The 19,029-nt window shown below is 44.2% G+C and overlaps 1 protein-coding gene across 2 annotated transcripts; it reads right to left on the bottom strand.

Annotated features, from left to right (window-relative positions):
• Positions 1 to 3,769: 3,769 nt before the first annotated feature.
• Positions 3,770 to 11,727, bottom strand: TBXT (T-box transcription factor T). 2 transcript variants are annotated; one of them, XM_021544213.3, is made up of 8 exons: positions 11,434 to 11,727; positions 11,058 to 11,322; positions 10,410 to 10,544; positions 9,634 to 9,695; positions 9,479 to 9,540; positions 8,399 to 8,575; positions 7,071 to 7,200; positions 3,770 to 5,799 (listed from the first exon to the last, which is right to left on the bottom strand). In XM_021544213.3, the coding sequence occupies exons 1-8, from the start codon at positions 11,637 to 11,639 to the stop codon at positions 5,532 to 5,534; spliced, it is 1,305 nt and encodes a 434-aa protein (XP_021399888.1). In that variant the 5' UTR covers positions 11,640 to 11,727; the 3' UTR covers positions 3,770 to 5,531. The 2 variants fall into 2 exon arrangements, with proteins under 2 accessions (XP_021399888.1, XP_085431633.1); XM_085575507.1 differs by lacking the exon at positions 8,399 to 8,575 and having other exon boundaries at positions 3,771 to 5,799; positions 11,434 to 11,710.
• Positions 11,728 to 19,029: the final 7,302 nt, after the last annotated feature.

The following is a 19,029-nucleotide window of genomic DNA, read 5'->3' as shown; positions in this document are numbered from 1 at the left end:
TCTTAGTCCAAAAGTGAAGAGAGAATTGACAAAATCTCCTGGACGTGTGAGGTTAAGAGATGTCATTAATGGAGAGCAAAAGGGAAATCTCTCACAGGACAAACCAGGAAACTGAGAAGCAATGGAAGGGATATAAACTGACTGGGACAAGGGCAAAGTCAGTCAAGAGACTAATAAGACTTTCTGACAGAAGATTGGAGTTCATCAGCAACAAATATATAAAGAAGGTTGTGGATCACCATGACCAGTCAATCACTGATATAAATCTAGATAATGAAAATGTGTTTTTCAAAGTTATCAAAATTGCTAATTCCAGTGGAAATAGGGAAGCAGAGTGGAAGTGCACAGGCCCTTCTGCAAGCCCATGCTTTGTACCACATTCCATCTCTCCCTTTCTTTGAGCCAGACACAGGAGAGGGAAAACTACCAGAGGAGGAGAGAATTTTTATAACCTTCCAGAAGAGAGGCTGAGAAATTACTTTCTAACAATGCATATCAACTTTAAGACTACCAAGGGAGAAGACTCATTAAAGCTGGGAATAGGTTTTGGCTCAACATCAGATAGTTGTAAGACTATTACAGATAAATTTCAGCTGGCAATTAAAAGATAGCTCCTAAGCAATGAGAAGCAAGGGGGCTGCAAGTCTGCCAATGAAAAAAAGCAACACCACTTGCCACAGGTACACAGGCAGACACAGAAAACCTCCCCAGAACCTCACCCACTGTTTTTAAGATAAACCCTGGTGCTTTCCCAGAAGGTCTTGGTGAAGGGATTTCCTATAATTAAGGAACCAGATGCAAGAAAGCCCTTCCAACTCTGTCATACAAGTCTGGTAATTGCATATCACATAGGAATTATTGGCATTGACAGAGTTACTGAAGCAATTAATTCATTTACTAGCATCAAGAAATAGTAATCTAGTTTTGTACTGCTGGACGACTGGGAGAGGAGAGGGAAAAGCAAGAAAAAGCTTCAAACTGCTTCCCAGAGGATACAGACTCTAGGAGTCCTCTGGTCACATACCTGTGGCACCATCTCAGGTGGTGCCTCGGGAGACAAGGCTCAGAGTATCAGGAGGGCAGCACCAGAAGAATATTATGGTAATTGTGCCTGCCATTCCTTAAAAAAAAGTGGGTGAAGGAGGAGGAAAACCTTGATTGGCTTGAAATTTGAGTTGCAGTGAGCTGTGTGATCATACAGGAGACATCAATATATGGCAGCCCCACACTGCTGTTTTCTCCATACTGACCAGCCAACATCCACCTCTGGGAAACTATTAGTGGGAATGGGCTTTAGCACCTCCCCTGCTCCTGTCAGCACTGTGGATAGACTTGAGAAATGATAAACATGATAAACACAAGCCAGCACTTCAGCTAGCAAAGACAGAAATAAAGCTAGTAGTGCCCACTTAGGAGAGAAGGGAGTGCAAATAAATTCAAAGGACAGAAGGAGAAATTCTGTGAGCACTGGTAGCTTCAGGAGGAGATTCCTGAGAAGCCCTGTACCTCTGTGTTTACAAAAGTAACTGCTGTAGCCAGCCTACAATCTCCAGCTGTAAACCCCTCAGCATCCTCCAGGTCCTAGATATCACAGCCGTGTGTACAGTGGGAGACCCTGGGTTTGGATTGTTATATTCTCAAAGAATTTTTGATGTTGTCAAATGTAACTCTCTGTAAGGTGCTATTAGACACTATGAGAAATACTGGAACTGCACCACACACCACTCAGACTGACTCCCCCATTTCCTTTACCTCAGTTGCCAAAGGCACAGACATCCAGGAACAGCTAAAGCCAGAACCTCTAAAGAATTTTTTTTCTGCACAGCTACAAGCCTCTAAATGAGTTTCAGGGTGGTTTAAAAAAAAAAAAAAAAGCATGTTTCTGCTTCCATCTTCTTTACACCTGTCTTTGGAAGATTTAATTTTTTTTTTACTTTTGATTTCTATTACTTTTTATTTTATTTATATTTCCATGTATGATGCAGTGCCTTAATGTGTATTTTCTCAACTCATAAATCTAATTGATATCTATGGGAGCGAGTCAGTCTGGAGACAAGCATGGGAATACCAAACCTCACATTTGACTCCTACTTGGAATTCAGTATTGACATGACTTTTGGAAGCATAGCAAGACATTTCTGCACTACTGAGATGAGGGTTTTACAAAGATTTTTTTACAACCAGCAATTATTTGTTACCCAGAGAAAAATTAAGATAAAAAAGCAGTAACCCACTGAGATGGCAAACAGTTTAAGTTTCCTAAGAGTTCTGAGTATTTGTTGACAATGTAGTTCCTGGGCATTTGGACTCTCCCAACCTCACAGTAGTCTGTAGTCCCAGTGTGTGCAGCAGTCAGTAGTGGTGAGGAGTTGGTACAAGGGAACACCATAGCCACACTCACAGGCTGTTTGAGGTGAGCCATGTCACACCAGCCTTCCTCCACATTTGGAAATGTCACCTACATCAGTGCCTCCACCAGCAGCCTCAGGACCGCACCAGCCAGCAGCTGAAGGAGCACAGCACAGCTACCCTGAGCCCAGGGGTGAGAAAAGTTCCTCCTGAGGAGTCACACAAAGCTTATTTTCAGGTGTGAGTACATAGATATTGAAATGGTCCGTCTGCTTTAAAGATTGCACTCAATGAGAGGTTTTGGTTCCTTTAACTTGAAAGCAGAAAAATCCAGCTAGGTAAGATTCATCTGAAACTAGCATTAAGCAAGGCTGAGCTCTTCCACTTGACAGCCCAAAGGCTTTAGCTGAAGGGAGCTCAGTTCAGAGAACCATAGCTCATTCCTGTAAGCCTCAATTATTTTTGTCCACATGGACATGGAATCACTTCTGCAGTACAAGGTCTGCAAGACCTTTAGAAACCCCTGAGCCTTGTGCTGGGCAGCAAATGTTGGCAGTCCTCCACACAAGCCTCTGTGGGGGAAAGAGACCCGCAGTGGGCTGCCTGGGCAGGGGTAGGTTCCAGCCCTAGGCCTAGCACCTCTCAGCTGCTTTATGGGTCCCCTTCACTGCACAGGCTGCCCAGAGAAATGCTGGATTCACCATCCCTGGAAGTATTGAAAAGACATGTGATACTTAGAGACATGGCAGAGTGGTGGACTTGGCTGTGCTGGGTTAAGGGTTGGACTCACTGATCTTAAAGGTCATTTCCAAACGAAATGATTCTATGGCAGATTGATCGTCCTCTTGCCCTGACATGTCTAGTTTGAGGGCACAGCTCTGGGGCAAGGGATGAAGTTGGCTCCCCCCAAGTCAGCTCCCAGAAGTGGCATGTGCTTGCTCAGCTGCACACAGAGCCATGGCAGTGCTGAGCAGCTGTAACAGACTCCTGAGGAAGCTGAAAGGACCAGGCAGCAGCTTGGCATTTATGGCTGGGGGCAGGGACTCAGAAACACATTCAAAAACCTGGTTATTGAGGTCTACACAGCAGGTGCCAGGCTTGCATCCAGCCCCAGCTAGAAACTGGTCACTGTGGGAAAAGAGCTTTCACCTGGCACCGAATGGAACACAGCAACCACCTCTGAATACCAGTCAGTCAAGGATTTACCAAAACAAGGGAGAAACGGATGGGGGTGGAGAAAGCAGTGGATGAGAACTGTTTGAACTTTCGCCCACAGACAGAAGGTGACATGCAGCAGGAATCATTTGTGAAACCACTCAGTGGAAGGTCAGCATACTGTAGGTTCAATATGGTTGATGTGCATTTTTTTCACCTTTCCCACCACTCCCACAAACTGAAAATCAAGCATGAAGTTTTTCTTAAGAATCTTTACTTTTTTTTTTTCTTAACTTAAATTATACGTCCAAAATACAAGTATAAAACCTTACAATGAAATATGCTGCTAATTTCTACAAAACAGTCTAAATAATAATGCACTTACATCATTTACACAATTTATCTTCACAATAAAATAGGAGCACTTAGATCACTATTTACATATTGACAGAGGATGTGGCTGTGCAGCCATCCACTTTTGGTGCTGTCTCCTGCTGGAGTACCTCTGGGCAACTTGCAGGAAACAAGCCCTGCCAAAACTCCTCTAGGTGCAGGAACTGCCCAAAGGGCACCAAACAGACCAAAATGGTGGCAAATATTTGCTTTTTCATTTTAAAGCTGCCACTGCAGCACATAAGCACACATCAGTGAGTTATTTAAGGAATTCCCTGATACAGAATTTTGCTTTGCTATATTAGGCACTTCATTATACAACTTATTTATTATGGCTTATGCAAAATAACTCGCTTTCTTCAGAATATGTATTTGCCAGATTCAGTGGGAGAAAGACACAACTAAGGGCACAGTTTCAGCCAATGTTTTGGGTTAAGTCTGCATCATTAATTTGGATCACATTACTTCATACCAGTAATGAAGCAAATATTTTATCAAGACCTGTTCCTTTCAGCAAGTCAAGCAGCCAGTGTGTTTTAAATTTTAGTACATCTGCACTTCTGTGCAAAAACCTTGGCAACTACAGATCTCCCTCTTCCAGTAAGTTGACTACTTACATTCATGCTGCTCCATGTTCCATGGGTTGACATATCCCACATGATTGTCTTAAGAGTACATTGTAGGTTGAGGGATTATTTACATATCTTAACATGTAGAAGATAAAATTGTAACTTACCAAATAATAAATACAGATCAGAGTACAACATGGAAATAAAATAAATTAGAATGATTCCCCAAAGTGTTGAATTCCTTCTCTTAAGGCCTGAGCCAAAGAGCCAAAAAAATCCTCCAAGTGATGTATTCTGAATGGTTCAAAAAGGTTTTGGATAGGGCTTCTAATTAGACACTGTTTGAAAATGAAATGTTTAGCTAAGCCGGTGGATATTTGAAACCTGTATGATCGAAAAGCAAAACTTTCCTCTAAAAGAAATCTTTTGGGTAAAACTTTTTAGACCAAACATTAATACTGTTTTTATTGGGAAGAACATAGTTCTTAAAGATTGTCTCGACATTAATTCAGCAGCAAGAAAATAAGCATACAGTTAAGAACACAACGTATTTGTGAAGCAAATACGTGTTAGTGCACATGATTTTCCAAAAACTTCACTCCGCAGCTACATTTGTGCATATTTCAGAATGCTTCTAACTAGACGGTTAATAAAAATCTTCATGACTATAGCTAAGTTTGCCATTTAACAACACTAACTGAAAAACAGTTAGGAGTAACTTACTCAAGAATTATACCAAATTTCAGGTCCAAATATATCAGAACACCGAAAAATTTGGAATCCAAGTAAAAATCTTAAAACTTAGGTCTATCAAATTTTAAAAAAAGAAAAAAATATTAAAAGCAGTGAATCTGCTCTCAGAATTGCACACTCACCGGGTATGTAAACTCTACAAGTCAGTGATGCACCATTCACTGTAAGAGGTATAATGTGGATGCTCTATGCAGAGCAGTACAGATGCTTTTTGGTTGCCGTTTCATTCACGTCTCCTCTCTCTCCTCCTTGAGGATCAAGCATCTAAAGTAATTTGGCAGCTAAACGTGTCTCAGAGGAAGAGGCTTGGGTTTACATGGAAGGGGAAGTGACAGGTGTCCAGGTGGCTGCCAGCCTGGCATGTGCAGAGGTGTCGTACTGGCCGTCGGGCAGGTCCGCGGGCGCCGCGCCGTCGTACAGGGGCGAGGCAGAGGAGGCTGCTGGCACGGCGTGGGACAGAGCCGAGTAGTGTCCTGGAGAGCCACGCAGGAACTGGGGGCTCAGCCCGTTGGACACCCCGCTCGGCTGGGACGCCGGCGTGATGCTGCTGTTGCTCACAGACCACAGGTTGGGGTACTGACTGGAAGAGGGAAAGCCATAGGTAAAGCCAGTCAATAGTGACTCTAGTGCCTGCTGGCAGCTCCTCAGCTCACAACACAGCCCTCAGGCCAGGTCTGTTTGCTGCAAACACTGAAACTCTCTAGGCAGTTCCCAGCCACTGTGAGGCAGGAAGGACCCCCAGGCAGAATTTGTGCTCATGGCAATCCACAAATAAACTGAACTTCCCTATTTTCCAACAGATAGGGGGTTAGACAAAAGGGGTGGCAGAAATGCCTTCAGTGAGGCTTCACAGTTCCAGTTCTACTGGTTTTACCTACTGAACAACTCGGTACAGAAATTGAAACTCCAGGAACTTTGCAACTTCCTAAATATTCATCCTGGGAATCAGACAGAGAAAGAAGTGCTAGAAGGACCTTTTTACTCAATTAATCTGTGTTCAGGACTAAAAAATATGTTCAGCAATACAGTTAACTCATACATAGCCTGATTAACAGTTAAGAGTCCACATGCATGGTTCAAATGCAAAAATGCTTTCCACAAACAGAATGGTAGGTCTGAATTGCTGAAAGAGATGTACAAATCTTGTCCCTCTGTAGCTCATAACAAATATTTTACCACCTTTTCTGCAGCTCTTTGAATTTTCAAGTTTAGCCCAAAGGGACTCAATGCAAGCTGAATTTTTCTAAAGGGTTCAAAATTTTAATTAAGATAGTAAGTACAAAGAGGAGAAAGGATTCTTTTTCTATGATCACAAAATATCAAAGACTTTCACCACATGTACAGTCCCCTGCTATGCTTGTTAGCATGGCAATGCTTAAGTCAAGAATTATACCCCAACCATGCGCTCCTCCTTCACGCTACACCTCACTGCTCCATCATTTGTAGCAGAATAACAGCTTCTGGAGATGGCTGGGAAAGATATGACCAGCAAAAATGGAAGGGATAAAGAAAATAAACTTTTTAAACACCATTATGTATAACAAAGATTAAACTTAAGAGACCATCCTCAAATTCAGTCTATGTTTGTCTAAGTAATTTGCAATCCTTAAGTTATCAAATATTGCTGTCACAGGTATCTACATTTCCAGAACTAAAACATTAAAAAAAAAAAAAATCTGTTTCTTCAATCCGTTTTCCTTGTGGATAGTCCTTCTCAGTGCCCCACAGACTGCTAATGGTTCATACCAGTGGCCAAAACGACTTCTACTATGCTGGAGACTCTTTACCTCCTTTTTCAGCCTTTTCTTCCTACAAAGTAGCAATACAGGGTTTTGAGGGATGGACACCTACCTGGAGCTGGTAGCTGTTCCAGTACTGTGACCCATGGGCAGCATGGCTGTGTGTGTAGTAACTCCCAGAGAAGACCAGTTGTCATGGGACTGCAGCATGGATAGGCAGGCAGAGGAGTTGTCAGCATAGGCTGCGGAGAAAACACAATCACTTACAAACACTAGAATCAGGCCAAATAGCAATCTTGTGTTTAAATGTAATGGAGAGGTTTAAACTACTACCTTGGAAAAAAATAAAGACAAAATTACACACAGAGAAAAAAACAAAGCCAGTAATCAGTAGTGTCAAACCCATGCCTTTATCGGCATTGCCCTGATGTCTTGTTTTGCTCCACTCATAACAGCAAAATCTTATTTATGTGAAGGGCCTGTGGCCAAAAGGCTGTCTGCAAGCCAGCTGCTAATTCAGCACATGCCATTTTATATAGTCAGTGGGAAAAAGGAGGGTTCTTTATTTACACTGTCCCCTGGAGACCTTCCATCTCCATCACTTACACTGCCAGCTACAGTTTGGCAAAGCTGGATAACAAGCCTATCACTGGATCACACATCCCAGTTTTGAGCTGAGCATGCCACCTTGAAATCTGCTTTAGGCACCATCAGGAGTGACTGGACTGTGGCTTAGACCACTTAGCTTGTGACCCAAACTGGCTGGCTCACACAGCAGGGGCACTGGGAAGCTATAAAGGGAATCCCTTTCAGCCACCCATGGTCAGAAAGAAACTGCTGTGGTAGCTAGCTAAGGGAAGGCCAGGGAACAAGAAAGAACACCAGAGAGGTTGTGTTCTTTTATCCTTTTTTAAATTTTGCACAAAATTTCCAAGATGCAAGAAAAGTTCACAGAGAGCTAGTTATCCACTTTTAAATTAATGACAAAGCTACATACAAGATTGGTCAGGTTGCATCTAAAAGTCCATGTATTACTTCGTAATTCAAAATAATAACTATTTTTAAATGGGAACTTTCAATAACTACACAGCCTGAAAGCTAAAATTGTTCACCATTCTTCTTTGCCAGAAGAAATTTTTAAAAACCAATGAAACAAACAAAAAACCCCACTGTTAAAAATGCCTGTTTCACCCTTAAGTACCTGGTGCCCGAGATACAAGTCTTAAGATATTTGGCTACTTTTGAGCACATCTTTTTTAAAAGCTATGCAGTTTACTCAGAGATAGAAACTTATTGTTTCTATCTACCCATTAGTGGGACGTTCATAGACGGACACTAACTACAGCCACAGTTAGCATAAGCTAACAGAATCAGACCCTCAGTTCTAAAGCCACTGGGAACACGCAGTTCCTTTTCCCAGAGCTGCAGCCTTGGGCTTACTCGGCGAGTTGTTCCTGTGTGTGTAGGGGCTGGCGTAGGGCACGGGCCGGTGGCTCCTCAGCGAGGAGTACCTCTCACAGCTGTGGGCAGGGGACAGCGACAGCGGCGCTCCGAACTGCGCGTGAGCGTTGGCAGGGGGGCACAGAGCCCCGCTCCCAGGAATGAGCCAGCTACCTACTGTGGGGGAACAACAGGTCTGTAAGAGGTGTGCAGCGCAGCCAGGCAGAGAATCACAGCAATCAGACAACTGAACAGCCAGGAAATGCACACTCAGGAAAGGAAACGGAGTTTCAAATCCGTATCTTTACAACTTTGATAAATGCTCTTATGAAGGAAAATTAGAAAGCAGCTTAGAAAGAGTCTTGTGTCAAGCCAACTTATTTTTTAAATTACCATTTAACCACAATCACAGTCATGAAACATGGAAATCATTAAAGCCTCCCATATGTAGGTAGTGTGTGCTCGGTAATTGTCAGCATAGCATTCAATTTTATATTGCTCTTTGGGGGGTCTCAATCTATAGCTAAGCTCTGAAGTTTCTCAGACTGCAAAGAACTCCTCTTAAAAATTAAGTATTTTCTCTGAAACAAAATAATTCCTGCTGGAAATCAACCACCCTATCCTTTTTAGGCTGCATTTTATTGTTAAACATCTGTTAAAACAGAAATGCTTTCCAAACATCTGAAAAAACTTCTTCAAGCAAATGCCCATAATTTTCTTCGAGTACTTAGAACATGACTACTGTGTCAATAAATTTCATGAAATAAACTTTTGTCTCCATGTCCATGTGAACATTGCTGTCCTTGTATAAAAAGGCAGATTTCTTTTTAGACATAAAGGCAACTCTGCATAATTCTATTAAATGGTTTTGAATGCAATAAATCCTAACCACATGCAGAGATTATAGTGTTTATACAATCATCAACATGCATGAACCACAACCACAGAGACTGGTAACATTCCTCTTTCTATGAGCTAACAAGCCAGCCATCAAGAACTGGCCTCGAAGTTTTGCTTAGCTTCATAGAGAGCAGAAGAAACCAAAGTCATGCTCACGATGCACAACGAAAGGAAACATACACTGTGAATACCCAGACTGTTGGCTGTCCCCCACTTCCTCCATCATGTCTTTATGATCACTCCTATAAAAGAAACCGTGTTGTATTAGTCAAGAATTTGCCTTTATAAATCTAATCTTAAAAATCACATTTTAGAATTAAATTAAGAGCTCTCACCTTTCTTTTGCATCAAGAAATGCCTTTGCAAACGGATTGTATTTAATTTTTAAGGCTGTGATCTAAAAACAACAACAAATATCTTTATTTACATGCAATCATTCATCATCACACTGATATTAGGATTTGAACTAGGACTATCTACTGAAGTTGGTAAAATCAGATTTTTGAAGAAATAAAAGTAGGCCCATAAAAGCAACTGATGGGCACTAATGAAACAGCTCCTTAAGGTCTAAAGTATTATCAAAGCACTAGGAGTTAGTCTCTCTGCCAAATTTTGAATAGCCTGTGTTCATTGGTCATCTAAGGAAACACCTAAGAAAGGTAGTAAACTAAATAGCTATAAAAATCTTCACATTTCAAGCCAGAGCAGACTGGACATCAAAGAAATCTCAAAAAACCTGATAATTACAACTTCATTCAACACACACATTCGTTTGGGCTAACAGAAAAAGGGCCGCTCCAAAAATGGTGCCTTCAGTCTTTTCACTGTGTAGCTCAAATGACAATTTTTTTTTTATCATAGTTGTTTGCCCCCACAGGGTCTATAACAAATCTGTAGTACATAGACAGACAAACAATGATCACAACTCTGTTCTATAATTCATTAAGGCTTTTGCATACATTAATTTAATCTTTTATATTCAGCTTCAAAAGAAAAGCACAGGAAGAACTGAGAAATGCAAAAGGAGATCCATTATTTTGCTCTGTAACATGCACACTTTGCTACTTGAAACCTCTCGGTAGTGGCATCCTCTCTTCCCCGCTGTGCATACCTCCTCATTCTGGTAGGCTGTCACAGCTATAAACTGGGTTTCTGGGAAGGAATGGCTGGTGATCATCCGCTGCGGGCCACCCACTCGCACGATGTGAATCCGTGGCTCATACTTGTGCAGGGAGTTTAGCATGATCTGTGAACAAATAGAGCAGGTGAGCAGATGCTGCCAGGCACAAAGGACACTCGGGTTTTAAAGTCTCCATCTTTCCATCAGAGGTGGAAAAAGCACTAAGTGCGAATAAAGCCTAAAGCTGAAGCTGTGAGAGAAGGAAAGGCACACTGAGGACAGACACAACTTTCTGCACAGTTATTCTCATCCCTGTTACTTGACAAAGCACTCGCAGAGTCCCAAATGCATCAATGATAAGTCAGCCTTAGAAAGATTCATCTACCACACAGCAGACACTAGCAGATATTCAGACCGGAAAGAGAGTTCCAAAATAGTGATAAAACATCAAGGCGCTCCTCCTCGGTGGAGCGAACAGCTCTCCTGAATGAATGAATGAATGAACCGGGGGGGCAGGGAGACGCACGACTCATCCCAGCAGGTTTGGTAGGGAAAGTACGAAAACGAGCAGTAAGGAGGGAGAGAGTGCGCCGGGCCGGTGCGGTCCCGCTGACGGACAGCCCCGGTGCCGGTGTTTACCTGCCCGCCGCCGTTCAGCTTGTTGGTGAGTTTGACTTTGCTGAAGGAGACGGGCGCCTTCATCCAGTGGGCGCCGAAGTTGGGCGAGTCGGGGTGGATGTAGACGCAGCTGGGCGCCTGCGGCTCCGGCTTCCCGCCCGGCACCCACTCCCCGTTCACGTACTTCCAGCGGTGCCCGTCGGCCGCCACGAAGTCCAGCAGGAAGGAGTACATGGCGTTGGGGTCCAGCCCCGACACGCTCACCTTCAGCACCGGGAACATCCTCCTGCGGGGCGACACGGAGGCGCGAGGCACGGCCGCGACCCGGCCCCGGGCTCACCCCGGCCGCCGGAGCCCTCCGCCCCCCGGAACCGGGGCTGGCGGGGCCGCTCCCTACCTGCCGTTCTTGGTGACGATCATCTCGTTGGTGAGCTCCTTGAAGCGCAGCCACAGCTCGCTGTCCTCCAGCGCCACGCGCAGCTCCCGCTCCGTGGGGTCCCCCTTCTCGCTGCCCGCCTGCAGCTCGCTCTCCACGGCGCTCAGCAGGTGGTCCACGCGGTACTGCGGGGGCTTGCCCGCGCCCTCCGCGCCGGGGGAGCTCATCCCGGCCCGCGCCCGCCCGCGGGGCAGCTGGCTGGCACGGCCACACCGAGCCGGGCACGGCCGCACCGACACCGAGCCGGGCCCCGCCGCCGCCCCGCGCCCTGCGCGGCCGGGCCGCTGTTATAGCCCGCCATAAACGCCCCCCCCGGTGACATCACCGCGCCGGCGGGGGGGCCCCGCTGATTGGCGGGCGGCGCCTTTGATGGCGCGGGCGGCGCTGCCCATTGGCCGCCCGCGGCCATATCAGAACGGTGCCCGCGGGAGCCTGTGATGTTAATTGCGGCCCGCGGGATTAAACGCGGCTATTTTATGTAAATCTGCCCCCAAATGTTTGCACCTCTATCAAAGCCGCCGGGGCTCCGGCTGCCGCGGAGGAAATGGCCCATCTCGGCAACAGCCTCACAACCGGCCAGCGCGGCACCCTCTCGCCTCCCGGCGCAGCGAGCAGACCCCCGGGCCGCTTCTAGGCGGGCGGTCCTGGACGGGACACTCCCGCCGCAGATTCATATTTAGGGGGAAAAAACGGGAAGTCCTCTTCTCCAGGCGGCCGCAGGCTGACAGCGGCACCCCGCCCCGCACGCCGCTTCCCCGGCGCCTGCCCCTGCCCCCTTGACCGGAACTTCTGCTGCAGGGAAGGGTGCAGCTGGCAGCGCCAAACCTTGCGGGAAAAACCAGCGAGAGAGCTGGAAACGCGCTGTGCAGCGGCTCAACCCAAACCTGGCACGGCACGGGCACGCCCCGCTTTTAGCGAGCCCGTGAGAAAAGTGGCAGAGTTTGTCTCACAGCAGCAGCGCAGGCGGTGCCTTCGCAGCCGAGGTGCTCGACCGCGATGGTTTCGAGCCATCCCACCTAAACAATTTTTTAAAATTCTGAAAATCAGATCGATAGCCACCCACCATCCCACCTAAATAAAAACATACTTCTGATCGATAGTTAAAGGCTTTGTTTCCTGTAGGAAGGAGAAACGCCCGCGAGTTCCTGCGGGCAAAAGGGGAGAAACTCATGGGTGAAACTTTGCGACGGGTTGAATTTATTTTTAATTTATTTGACACAAAAACAAGGGTCGGGACGAGGGAAAAGAGGGGTGCTCTGAAGCACTCCCGCCGGCCGGTGTTGTAATCGTTTGCATTCTCCGGACCTGCGACGGTCTGTGGTGTGAGGGAAGTTTATTACCTTTCCGTGAGAATCCCTGGATAGAGGGCGAGGGGGAGAGAGGTGACAATGAGCAGGAAATAGTTCAATGGGGTTTCTTTAAACAATAACAAGTTCTTTAAACGGGAGCAATGGAGAGGGAAAAAGAAGCGGAGCGGTGTAAAAATCAGAGTTGTTTTTAAAACAGGCATCTCCGCTTCTCCAAACACCGCTCACCAGCACTGCCGGGAGTTTTCAAATTTTAGGGGAAGGTGCCCGGGAGAAAGCTGCCTGGCAGCAGACGGAGCTGGAAGTCAGGGCTGCCCGGGGAAGGCACGCTGAAGGTCCTTTCTGCGGGATGCAGAGGGTGATTCAGTCCTTTTTGGTTTTGTAGCTGCGGCGTAAGGCTGTATTTTCATTACACAGCACCATCGGGCTCATACATCGTCCACTTCTCAGCTCCGCAGAACTTTTTTTTCCCTTCAGTCTGACAAGCCGAATTCCCTGCCACCTCTCTTCAACCACTGTGTAGAAACAGGAGAAAAAAATATTATCCCTTCAGATTAATTCTTGCTTTAAAGTTTCTTAAAGTTCTTTCTGCCTGAGCACCTACTGCCTGCTTTTTGTCCTCTTCGGAAGGGGAAAACAGCATTTGCAAATAAATTACGGGCAAAGTTTGCTAAGTTGATAGGTGGTCACTGCTAGCCATAGGTGGAGATGATCTTTTCGCTATCAGGTGTTTATTTCACTGAAGGTGCTCCGGTCTAAACGAGCAACCACGACCTAACAAAAAACACGAACGTTCAAGCCCCGCATGAGCACGGCGCGCTGGCCCTCGGGTGGGCTGGCAGCCCATCTTCGGGTTTGTGCTTTGGAGGCGACATTTCAAACATCTCAATCCTGAAAAAGCCGAGCTGCCAGGAGAGGCTAACCCCGAAGAAGGAGTCGCACAGACAGCTCCCCGCTCCGTGCAGGTGACGGGGCGAGAAGGGACTTTTCACCCCTTGCAGAAGTCGCGTCACTTTTAGGGTACGGTCCGCAGGGAAGGGGGGGAGGGGAAAGGGGACAAGAGCAGTGGAGGTGGAGGGGGCGGTGATGGTGGGTCCTGTCTTGCCCCAGCTTTCCTCAGCTCAACGCCACCTGACAATGAACGTGTTTAAGAGCCGAAAGCAGCAGGAACAGCCGGAATTGAAAGCGACGGAGCGGTTTTGGTGGACTATGAACTGTCCTGAAAATGTATAAATCAAATAATTAAAGGCAATCTAAAATTGTATTTCTGTGATCTGAGCTTTAAAAACATCATTTAATTCTTCCAGATGGATGCTTCGGGGAAGGACCAATCCCTCTGTATATACATGCACTCAAGGAGTGAGAAGCCCTTCAGCAGCAGACACCTATATGGCTAATATTTTTTGCACTTATCGCTCTCTTTAGGCAGAGAGAGTTGAAGTTCAACTTGATTTGATATATTTCACATTTTACTTAATACTTAGCAAATGAGTGAGCTGCTCATCCCAGACAAATAATGTATGCTCTCCTATGTAGCTGGTCTTAAAAAAAAAAAAAATCTTTCCAGTTTTAAATTTTGAAATGACCATTTAAAAAAAAGTTTCCAGGAGTTATGTATAATCTTTGGAATGTCATAAAAACATAAAAATAAAAACAACCTAATAAGCACTCCAAAAGAACCAACAGACCAAAACCATGAAATTTTTCCTCAGCTTGGATTCCTGTCGTCTTTATTTTATTTCCTCCTCCCTCTTTCTGATCTTAATTGCACTTTGGTTCTCAGGAGAGAGGACTCCCCACTTCTTTTCAGCGGGAGCTGCAGTGCATGACAGTTTACAGCCAAAAAACTTCCTCCAGCCGAACAGCTATAAAGATTCCCGATTTATAGCAATACTTTCCCTCTTGCAGGGAAAGATTAGTAGCCTCCAGCTGTTACTTCGTGTTCGGAAGGCTTGTCCGTCATTCTCTGCCTTTTTCCCCGGGACACCGCAAATCCCCAGACACCTTCCCAGCGGGAACTAGCGCGTCCCTGCGGTCCCAGGGAACCGGCTGCCCCCTCTGCAGCTTTAACCGCCTAAGGATGCCGTGCGAAATGTCAGTGTGTTTAAGTATTGGAGGTAGTTGTTTAAATCTCTTTCAACTTGCAGTTCTGGGGGAACACGCGCGATTAACGCCACATTTGGTGCCAGATCCGTGTCCCTGGTGTCCCCTCCCCGCCACTTCCCGTGCCCACCCCGGGCAGCAGCGCCGGGCTGGGCCAGCACCCATTGAGCCCGGGGATGAAACTCACCTTCCAAAGGTCAAACCTTTCCACTTATAATTCGCTGAGGAAACCAGCAAACTGCTTTACCACCGCCGGGGGTTTTCCCCCTTTTTCCCCTTAAGAAAAATGAACGCATTTATCATTATAATGTGTAACTGAGATGTACTTTTCTACTTGTCAGCTGCTGTTTCCTGGACACTGGGGAGGAATGTCCTACTGATATTGAGACATTGATGTGCATGTAAATGCCATTTTCCTAGGAAGGTTCTGGATCTTGTTTAATCTGGCATATAATTTTCCTTATATATAAGATTTACACAAAACTAAAGATTGTGTTGGAAGAGATTTTTATAAGAACTCATTGCTTTGTAACCCCAGCTTGCTAACATGTACTTACATAGGACATGATAGCATGTTGAAAACATAGCATATAACATTATACATATTAATGTGGGTATTAAGACCCTGGGATAAGTGCATTTCAGGATCTCCATTTTTACTATTTAATATAACTTATATTCTCCACAGGTTTTGATGCAAACACGTTTTTAAGAAACCTCTTATTTTTCAAGCAGTCTGAGCAGAGCACAGCATGTTGATTTTAGTTTGTTTTTCTTTTTTCCCTTTAGCATTTGGGAGGGCAGGGCAAAGGCAGAGTGCCATCCTGCATTTTTGGAAGGTGGCAAAACTCCCGTTGACTTAGTCAGATCTTTGCTTGAGTACTGCTAAGTACCCTCTCCAGCTCAAATGCTCAGATCCTGAGGTTTCCCTCATGAAAGTCAATGATCAAACTTCGAGTGACTTCAGTGCCTGTTGCACTAGACAGCATCAACTGGGGAAAACAAACAAAATAAACCGGAGCTCCCATGAGAATCCTTAAGAGAGTGTCTGGTGCAAAGATAGAGGCAATCAGCAAAAGTGGGAGTAGAATATCTTGACCTAGAATACCTTTTCCAATATCTTAGCAATATTGTTTAGATGACAAGAGCTATTTAAACAAAGTTTTCCTGTGTGGACTAATGGGAACAAGGAGATGACACAAGCAAAAGCCACTCGCCACTCTTAACAGGCCATTTCATTGAAAGCTGCAAAGAGGGACAGGCACAACAGGGACTGCAGGGGATGCAGAGAGAAGTAGGAGAATAATAGATACTGCATTATCCTGGCCTAAAGGGTAAATTTAAAAAACTCCAACCATGTAAAGACTAAAAAAACAAAACAAACCCACACAAAACAAAACTAAACAACCACAGAAAAACCAAATATACAAACAAACAAAGCCAAAACACAAAGACCCGATAAACCACCCAACCCTACACTGAAGACATATTCTACTTCAAGCAGGGACCCTAGAAATCTGAGGACAGAAAGTACTAGTGTTATCATAAATGTCCTAGCAGAAGTCCTGTTGGGATGCCCTACAAAAACAACACCTTTCCTTATATTTCAATCCATATAGTTCCCAAAGGGCCCTAATGTAAACTTAACTTTCCTTGCTGAGATATGTTGGAGGAGGTTAAAAAACTACTGTTCAGGTCTTAAGGACAAAAGTCCTCGTCTTTGCTGGCATTAATGACCAAAACAGACTTTTACTGGAAATATTCATCTTTTTCCTAAGCATATGCCTTTCTTTATAAAACTATGAAGTGCTAAGAATCAAATTTTCTTTCACAATTCTTTAAATATCAATAAAAGATTTTAGGAATTTGGAAATCTATAACTTTTTTTCTCTACTTTGAACATTTCATGAAGATTACTGTAAGGTTTAAGACAAACTGGGTGCTTCATGGCTAGACAATCTTAACACTCCTACATAAAGAAATCTAAGTCCTAATCTGTAACTGCAGAACTTTTAAAACCAAATCAATCTCTTTTCCATTGTTTTGTGAGGGTTTTTTCCTCCTCCTTTACTGTTAGGTGCTTTTGCTTTTTCTCCTCACTAGTCCACAGGAAATGCAAATACAGAGTGTTAATGAGCACTTTTTTAGAAGTAAGGATAATATTTTTAGTATTCATCTGTCCATTTTGTCTAAATCTGGATTATCTCATGCTTTGGAATTAGTAATTGCCTTGAATGTGACCTCAAAATTTACAGCCCTTCCTGAATTCTTTACTGCCAAAATTATTTCCTGATTTCTTGCTCTGGGTAACTCCCTCATCCATACAAAATAAAGGATTTGGACAGCTTCAGCAATGAGAGGTTACTGAAAACAAATTCACTGCCTCTCATCATCAAGGAAGATGATTACTTTTAAGAAAGTGTAATATTCCCAAATGAATCAAGCCACCATCATATTTCCCTGCTAATCTTTTTCCCTTCACATGCACAGCACTCATATCTGCACACCATGCTGGACAGAGGGAAAATATGTGGGAGAAGGATCCCACAGAGCTGAAGAACAGGACTGTCACACCAATGACAAATTAAATTTAAGTCTGGACAAGGAATAAATAAGTGAGGCAGCACTCATTGGAAAGTGGTAATGGCAAAGAAATCAGAAACTGCTGACACCACAGCTCCTCAAAGAAGCTCCTGTTGGTCCTCTCAGAGGGACAATGGGCAAAACTCATGCCAGCTTCTGCCTGTCACACAGGGCTCAGACCTGGAGAGCACCATCTGGGCACTACAGACATGCTTGTGGTTCTCTGCTTGTGGCTCCATGAGGAATGTAGAATGTTTTGCTGACTTCAGCCTTTTTGCATTAAACACACCTGTCAAGCTCTGACAAACACAAATGTTCCTTATGGCTTCCTGGTTTGAATTCAGACAAAGTTGTCTTGACTGAGTCTTGGCCACTTCTTTTGGCCTTATGCCACCTAAACGGTTCAGATATGGGAAAATTATTGATATAATGTACAACACAAGTGTTTTAATGCTACGAGAGCTGATTCTGGGGTCTACTGACTCACTGCCTCACTTCAGGCAAGTCTTCAAGATCTCATTTTAGCAACCTTCAGAGTGAAAATATTACACAGAAAGTTTCATTGCTAATGTTTCTCTAGAACTATTTTTAATGCAAACAAGGATCAAATAGGCTAATAATACATAATGAAAAGTAACTACATGTCAAAACAAAAATTCACAACATTTGATGTCTGGTAATGCAAATTCAGTTTGATTTTTTAACAAGGCTGCATTTTTCCTGCTGGATGTTTCTGGAGCACTGGTGCTTACATCAAAGTGCTCATTTTAGTACTCTTAGTTTCAGCATGCTGCAGATATTGGTTCATTTTGCACATTACATTTGTTAAAAAACCCAAAACAAACAACACAAAAAGAAAACCCAACAACAAATCCACAACAACAAAAAAAGGACAAACAACAACAACAAAAAAAAACACCCTCCAAACCAGTAACAAGGAATAATGTAAGCCCTACCTTTTTATCTAGCAGTCTGTGCTGTCAGTACCACATGCAGGTACAACAGAGAGGATGAATGAGGAGCAAATGACAAAGTGTGGGGACCACAACATGTAAAACCACTACTGCCTGTGCCATAGGAGGCAGTGCCAGGAATGCCTTGGGGAAACTGCAGAAATGTGAGTTTCTCCATTCAATCATGGACTTTCCACTTCCATCCCTGCTAATGTAGTACATTAATAAACTTGCAGACACGTTGCAAATATTCATTTGCCTTCTTCACCTTTTTTTTAACAAGCTGAATTTGAAAAAAGTAAAATCAATCTCAATCATGTTATATTCATTGTTTTATACTAGTAAAAAAACCCACTAATTGAAGCCTTCTCCGATTCTATCCTTCGACAGCTTGTTATTTGCATTTAACACTGGCTTTGCAAAATTTCTTTTAAAGAAACCAGAATAAAGATTTCAGTATTGTCCAAGTTAGTAATTTCAGGTGCATTTAATTTCAAGAATCTTGTGTCAGGTGCCATGTATCCCCAAGAATTAATTTCCTGTTTCTGTCTCTCCAGATGTCAAGGAAAGGGTCAATCTAAGTAGTAGAAAAATAACTTCAAGGCACCCTT

The sequence above is a fragment of the Lonchura striata genome, chromosome 3 (assembly GCF_050655825.1).
Source record: "Lonchura striata isolate lonStrDom1 chromosome 3, ASM5065582v1, whole genome shotgun sequence".
In the NCBI taxonomy this organism is placed as follows: domain Eukaryota; kingdom Metazoa; phylum Chordata; class Aves; order Passeriformes; family Estrildidae; genus Lonchura; species Lonchura striata.
This window is presented reverse-complemented; position numbering and strand designations above follow the sequence as displayed.

Bases quoted from the DNA above. Each gene is read 5' to 3' on its own strand.
- TBXT (XM_021544213.3), bottom strand. From the start codon at position 11,639: ATGAGCTCCCCCGGCGCGGAGGGCGCGGGCAAGCCCCCGCAGTACCGC. The intron at 9,696-10,409 runs GTATGCACAGCG...TGTTGTTTTTAG, and splicing joins CAGCCTACCAGAATGAGGAG to ATCACAGCCTTAAAAATTAA. The intron at 7,201-8,398 runs GTAAGCCCAAGG...TTTTCTCCGCAG, and splicing joins ACACAGGAACAACTCGCCGA to CCTATGCTGACAACTCCTCT.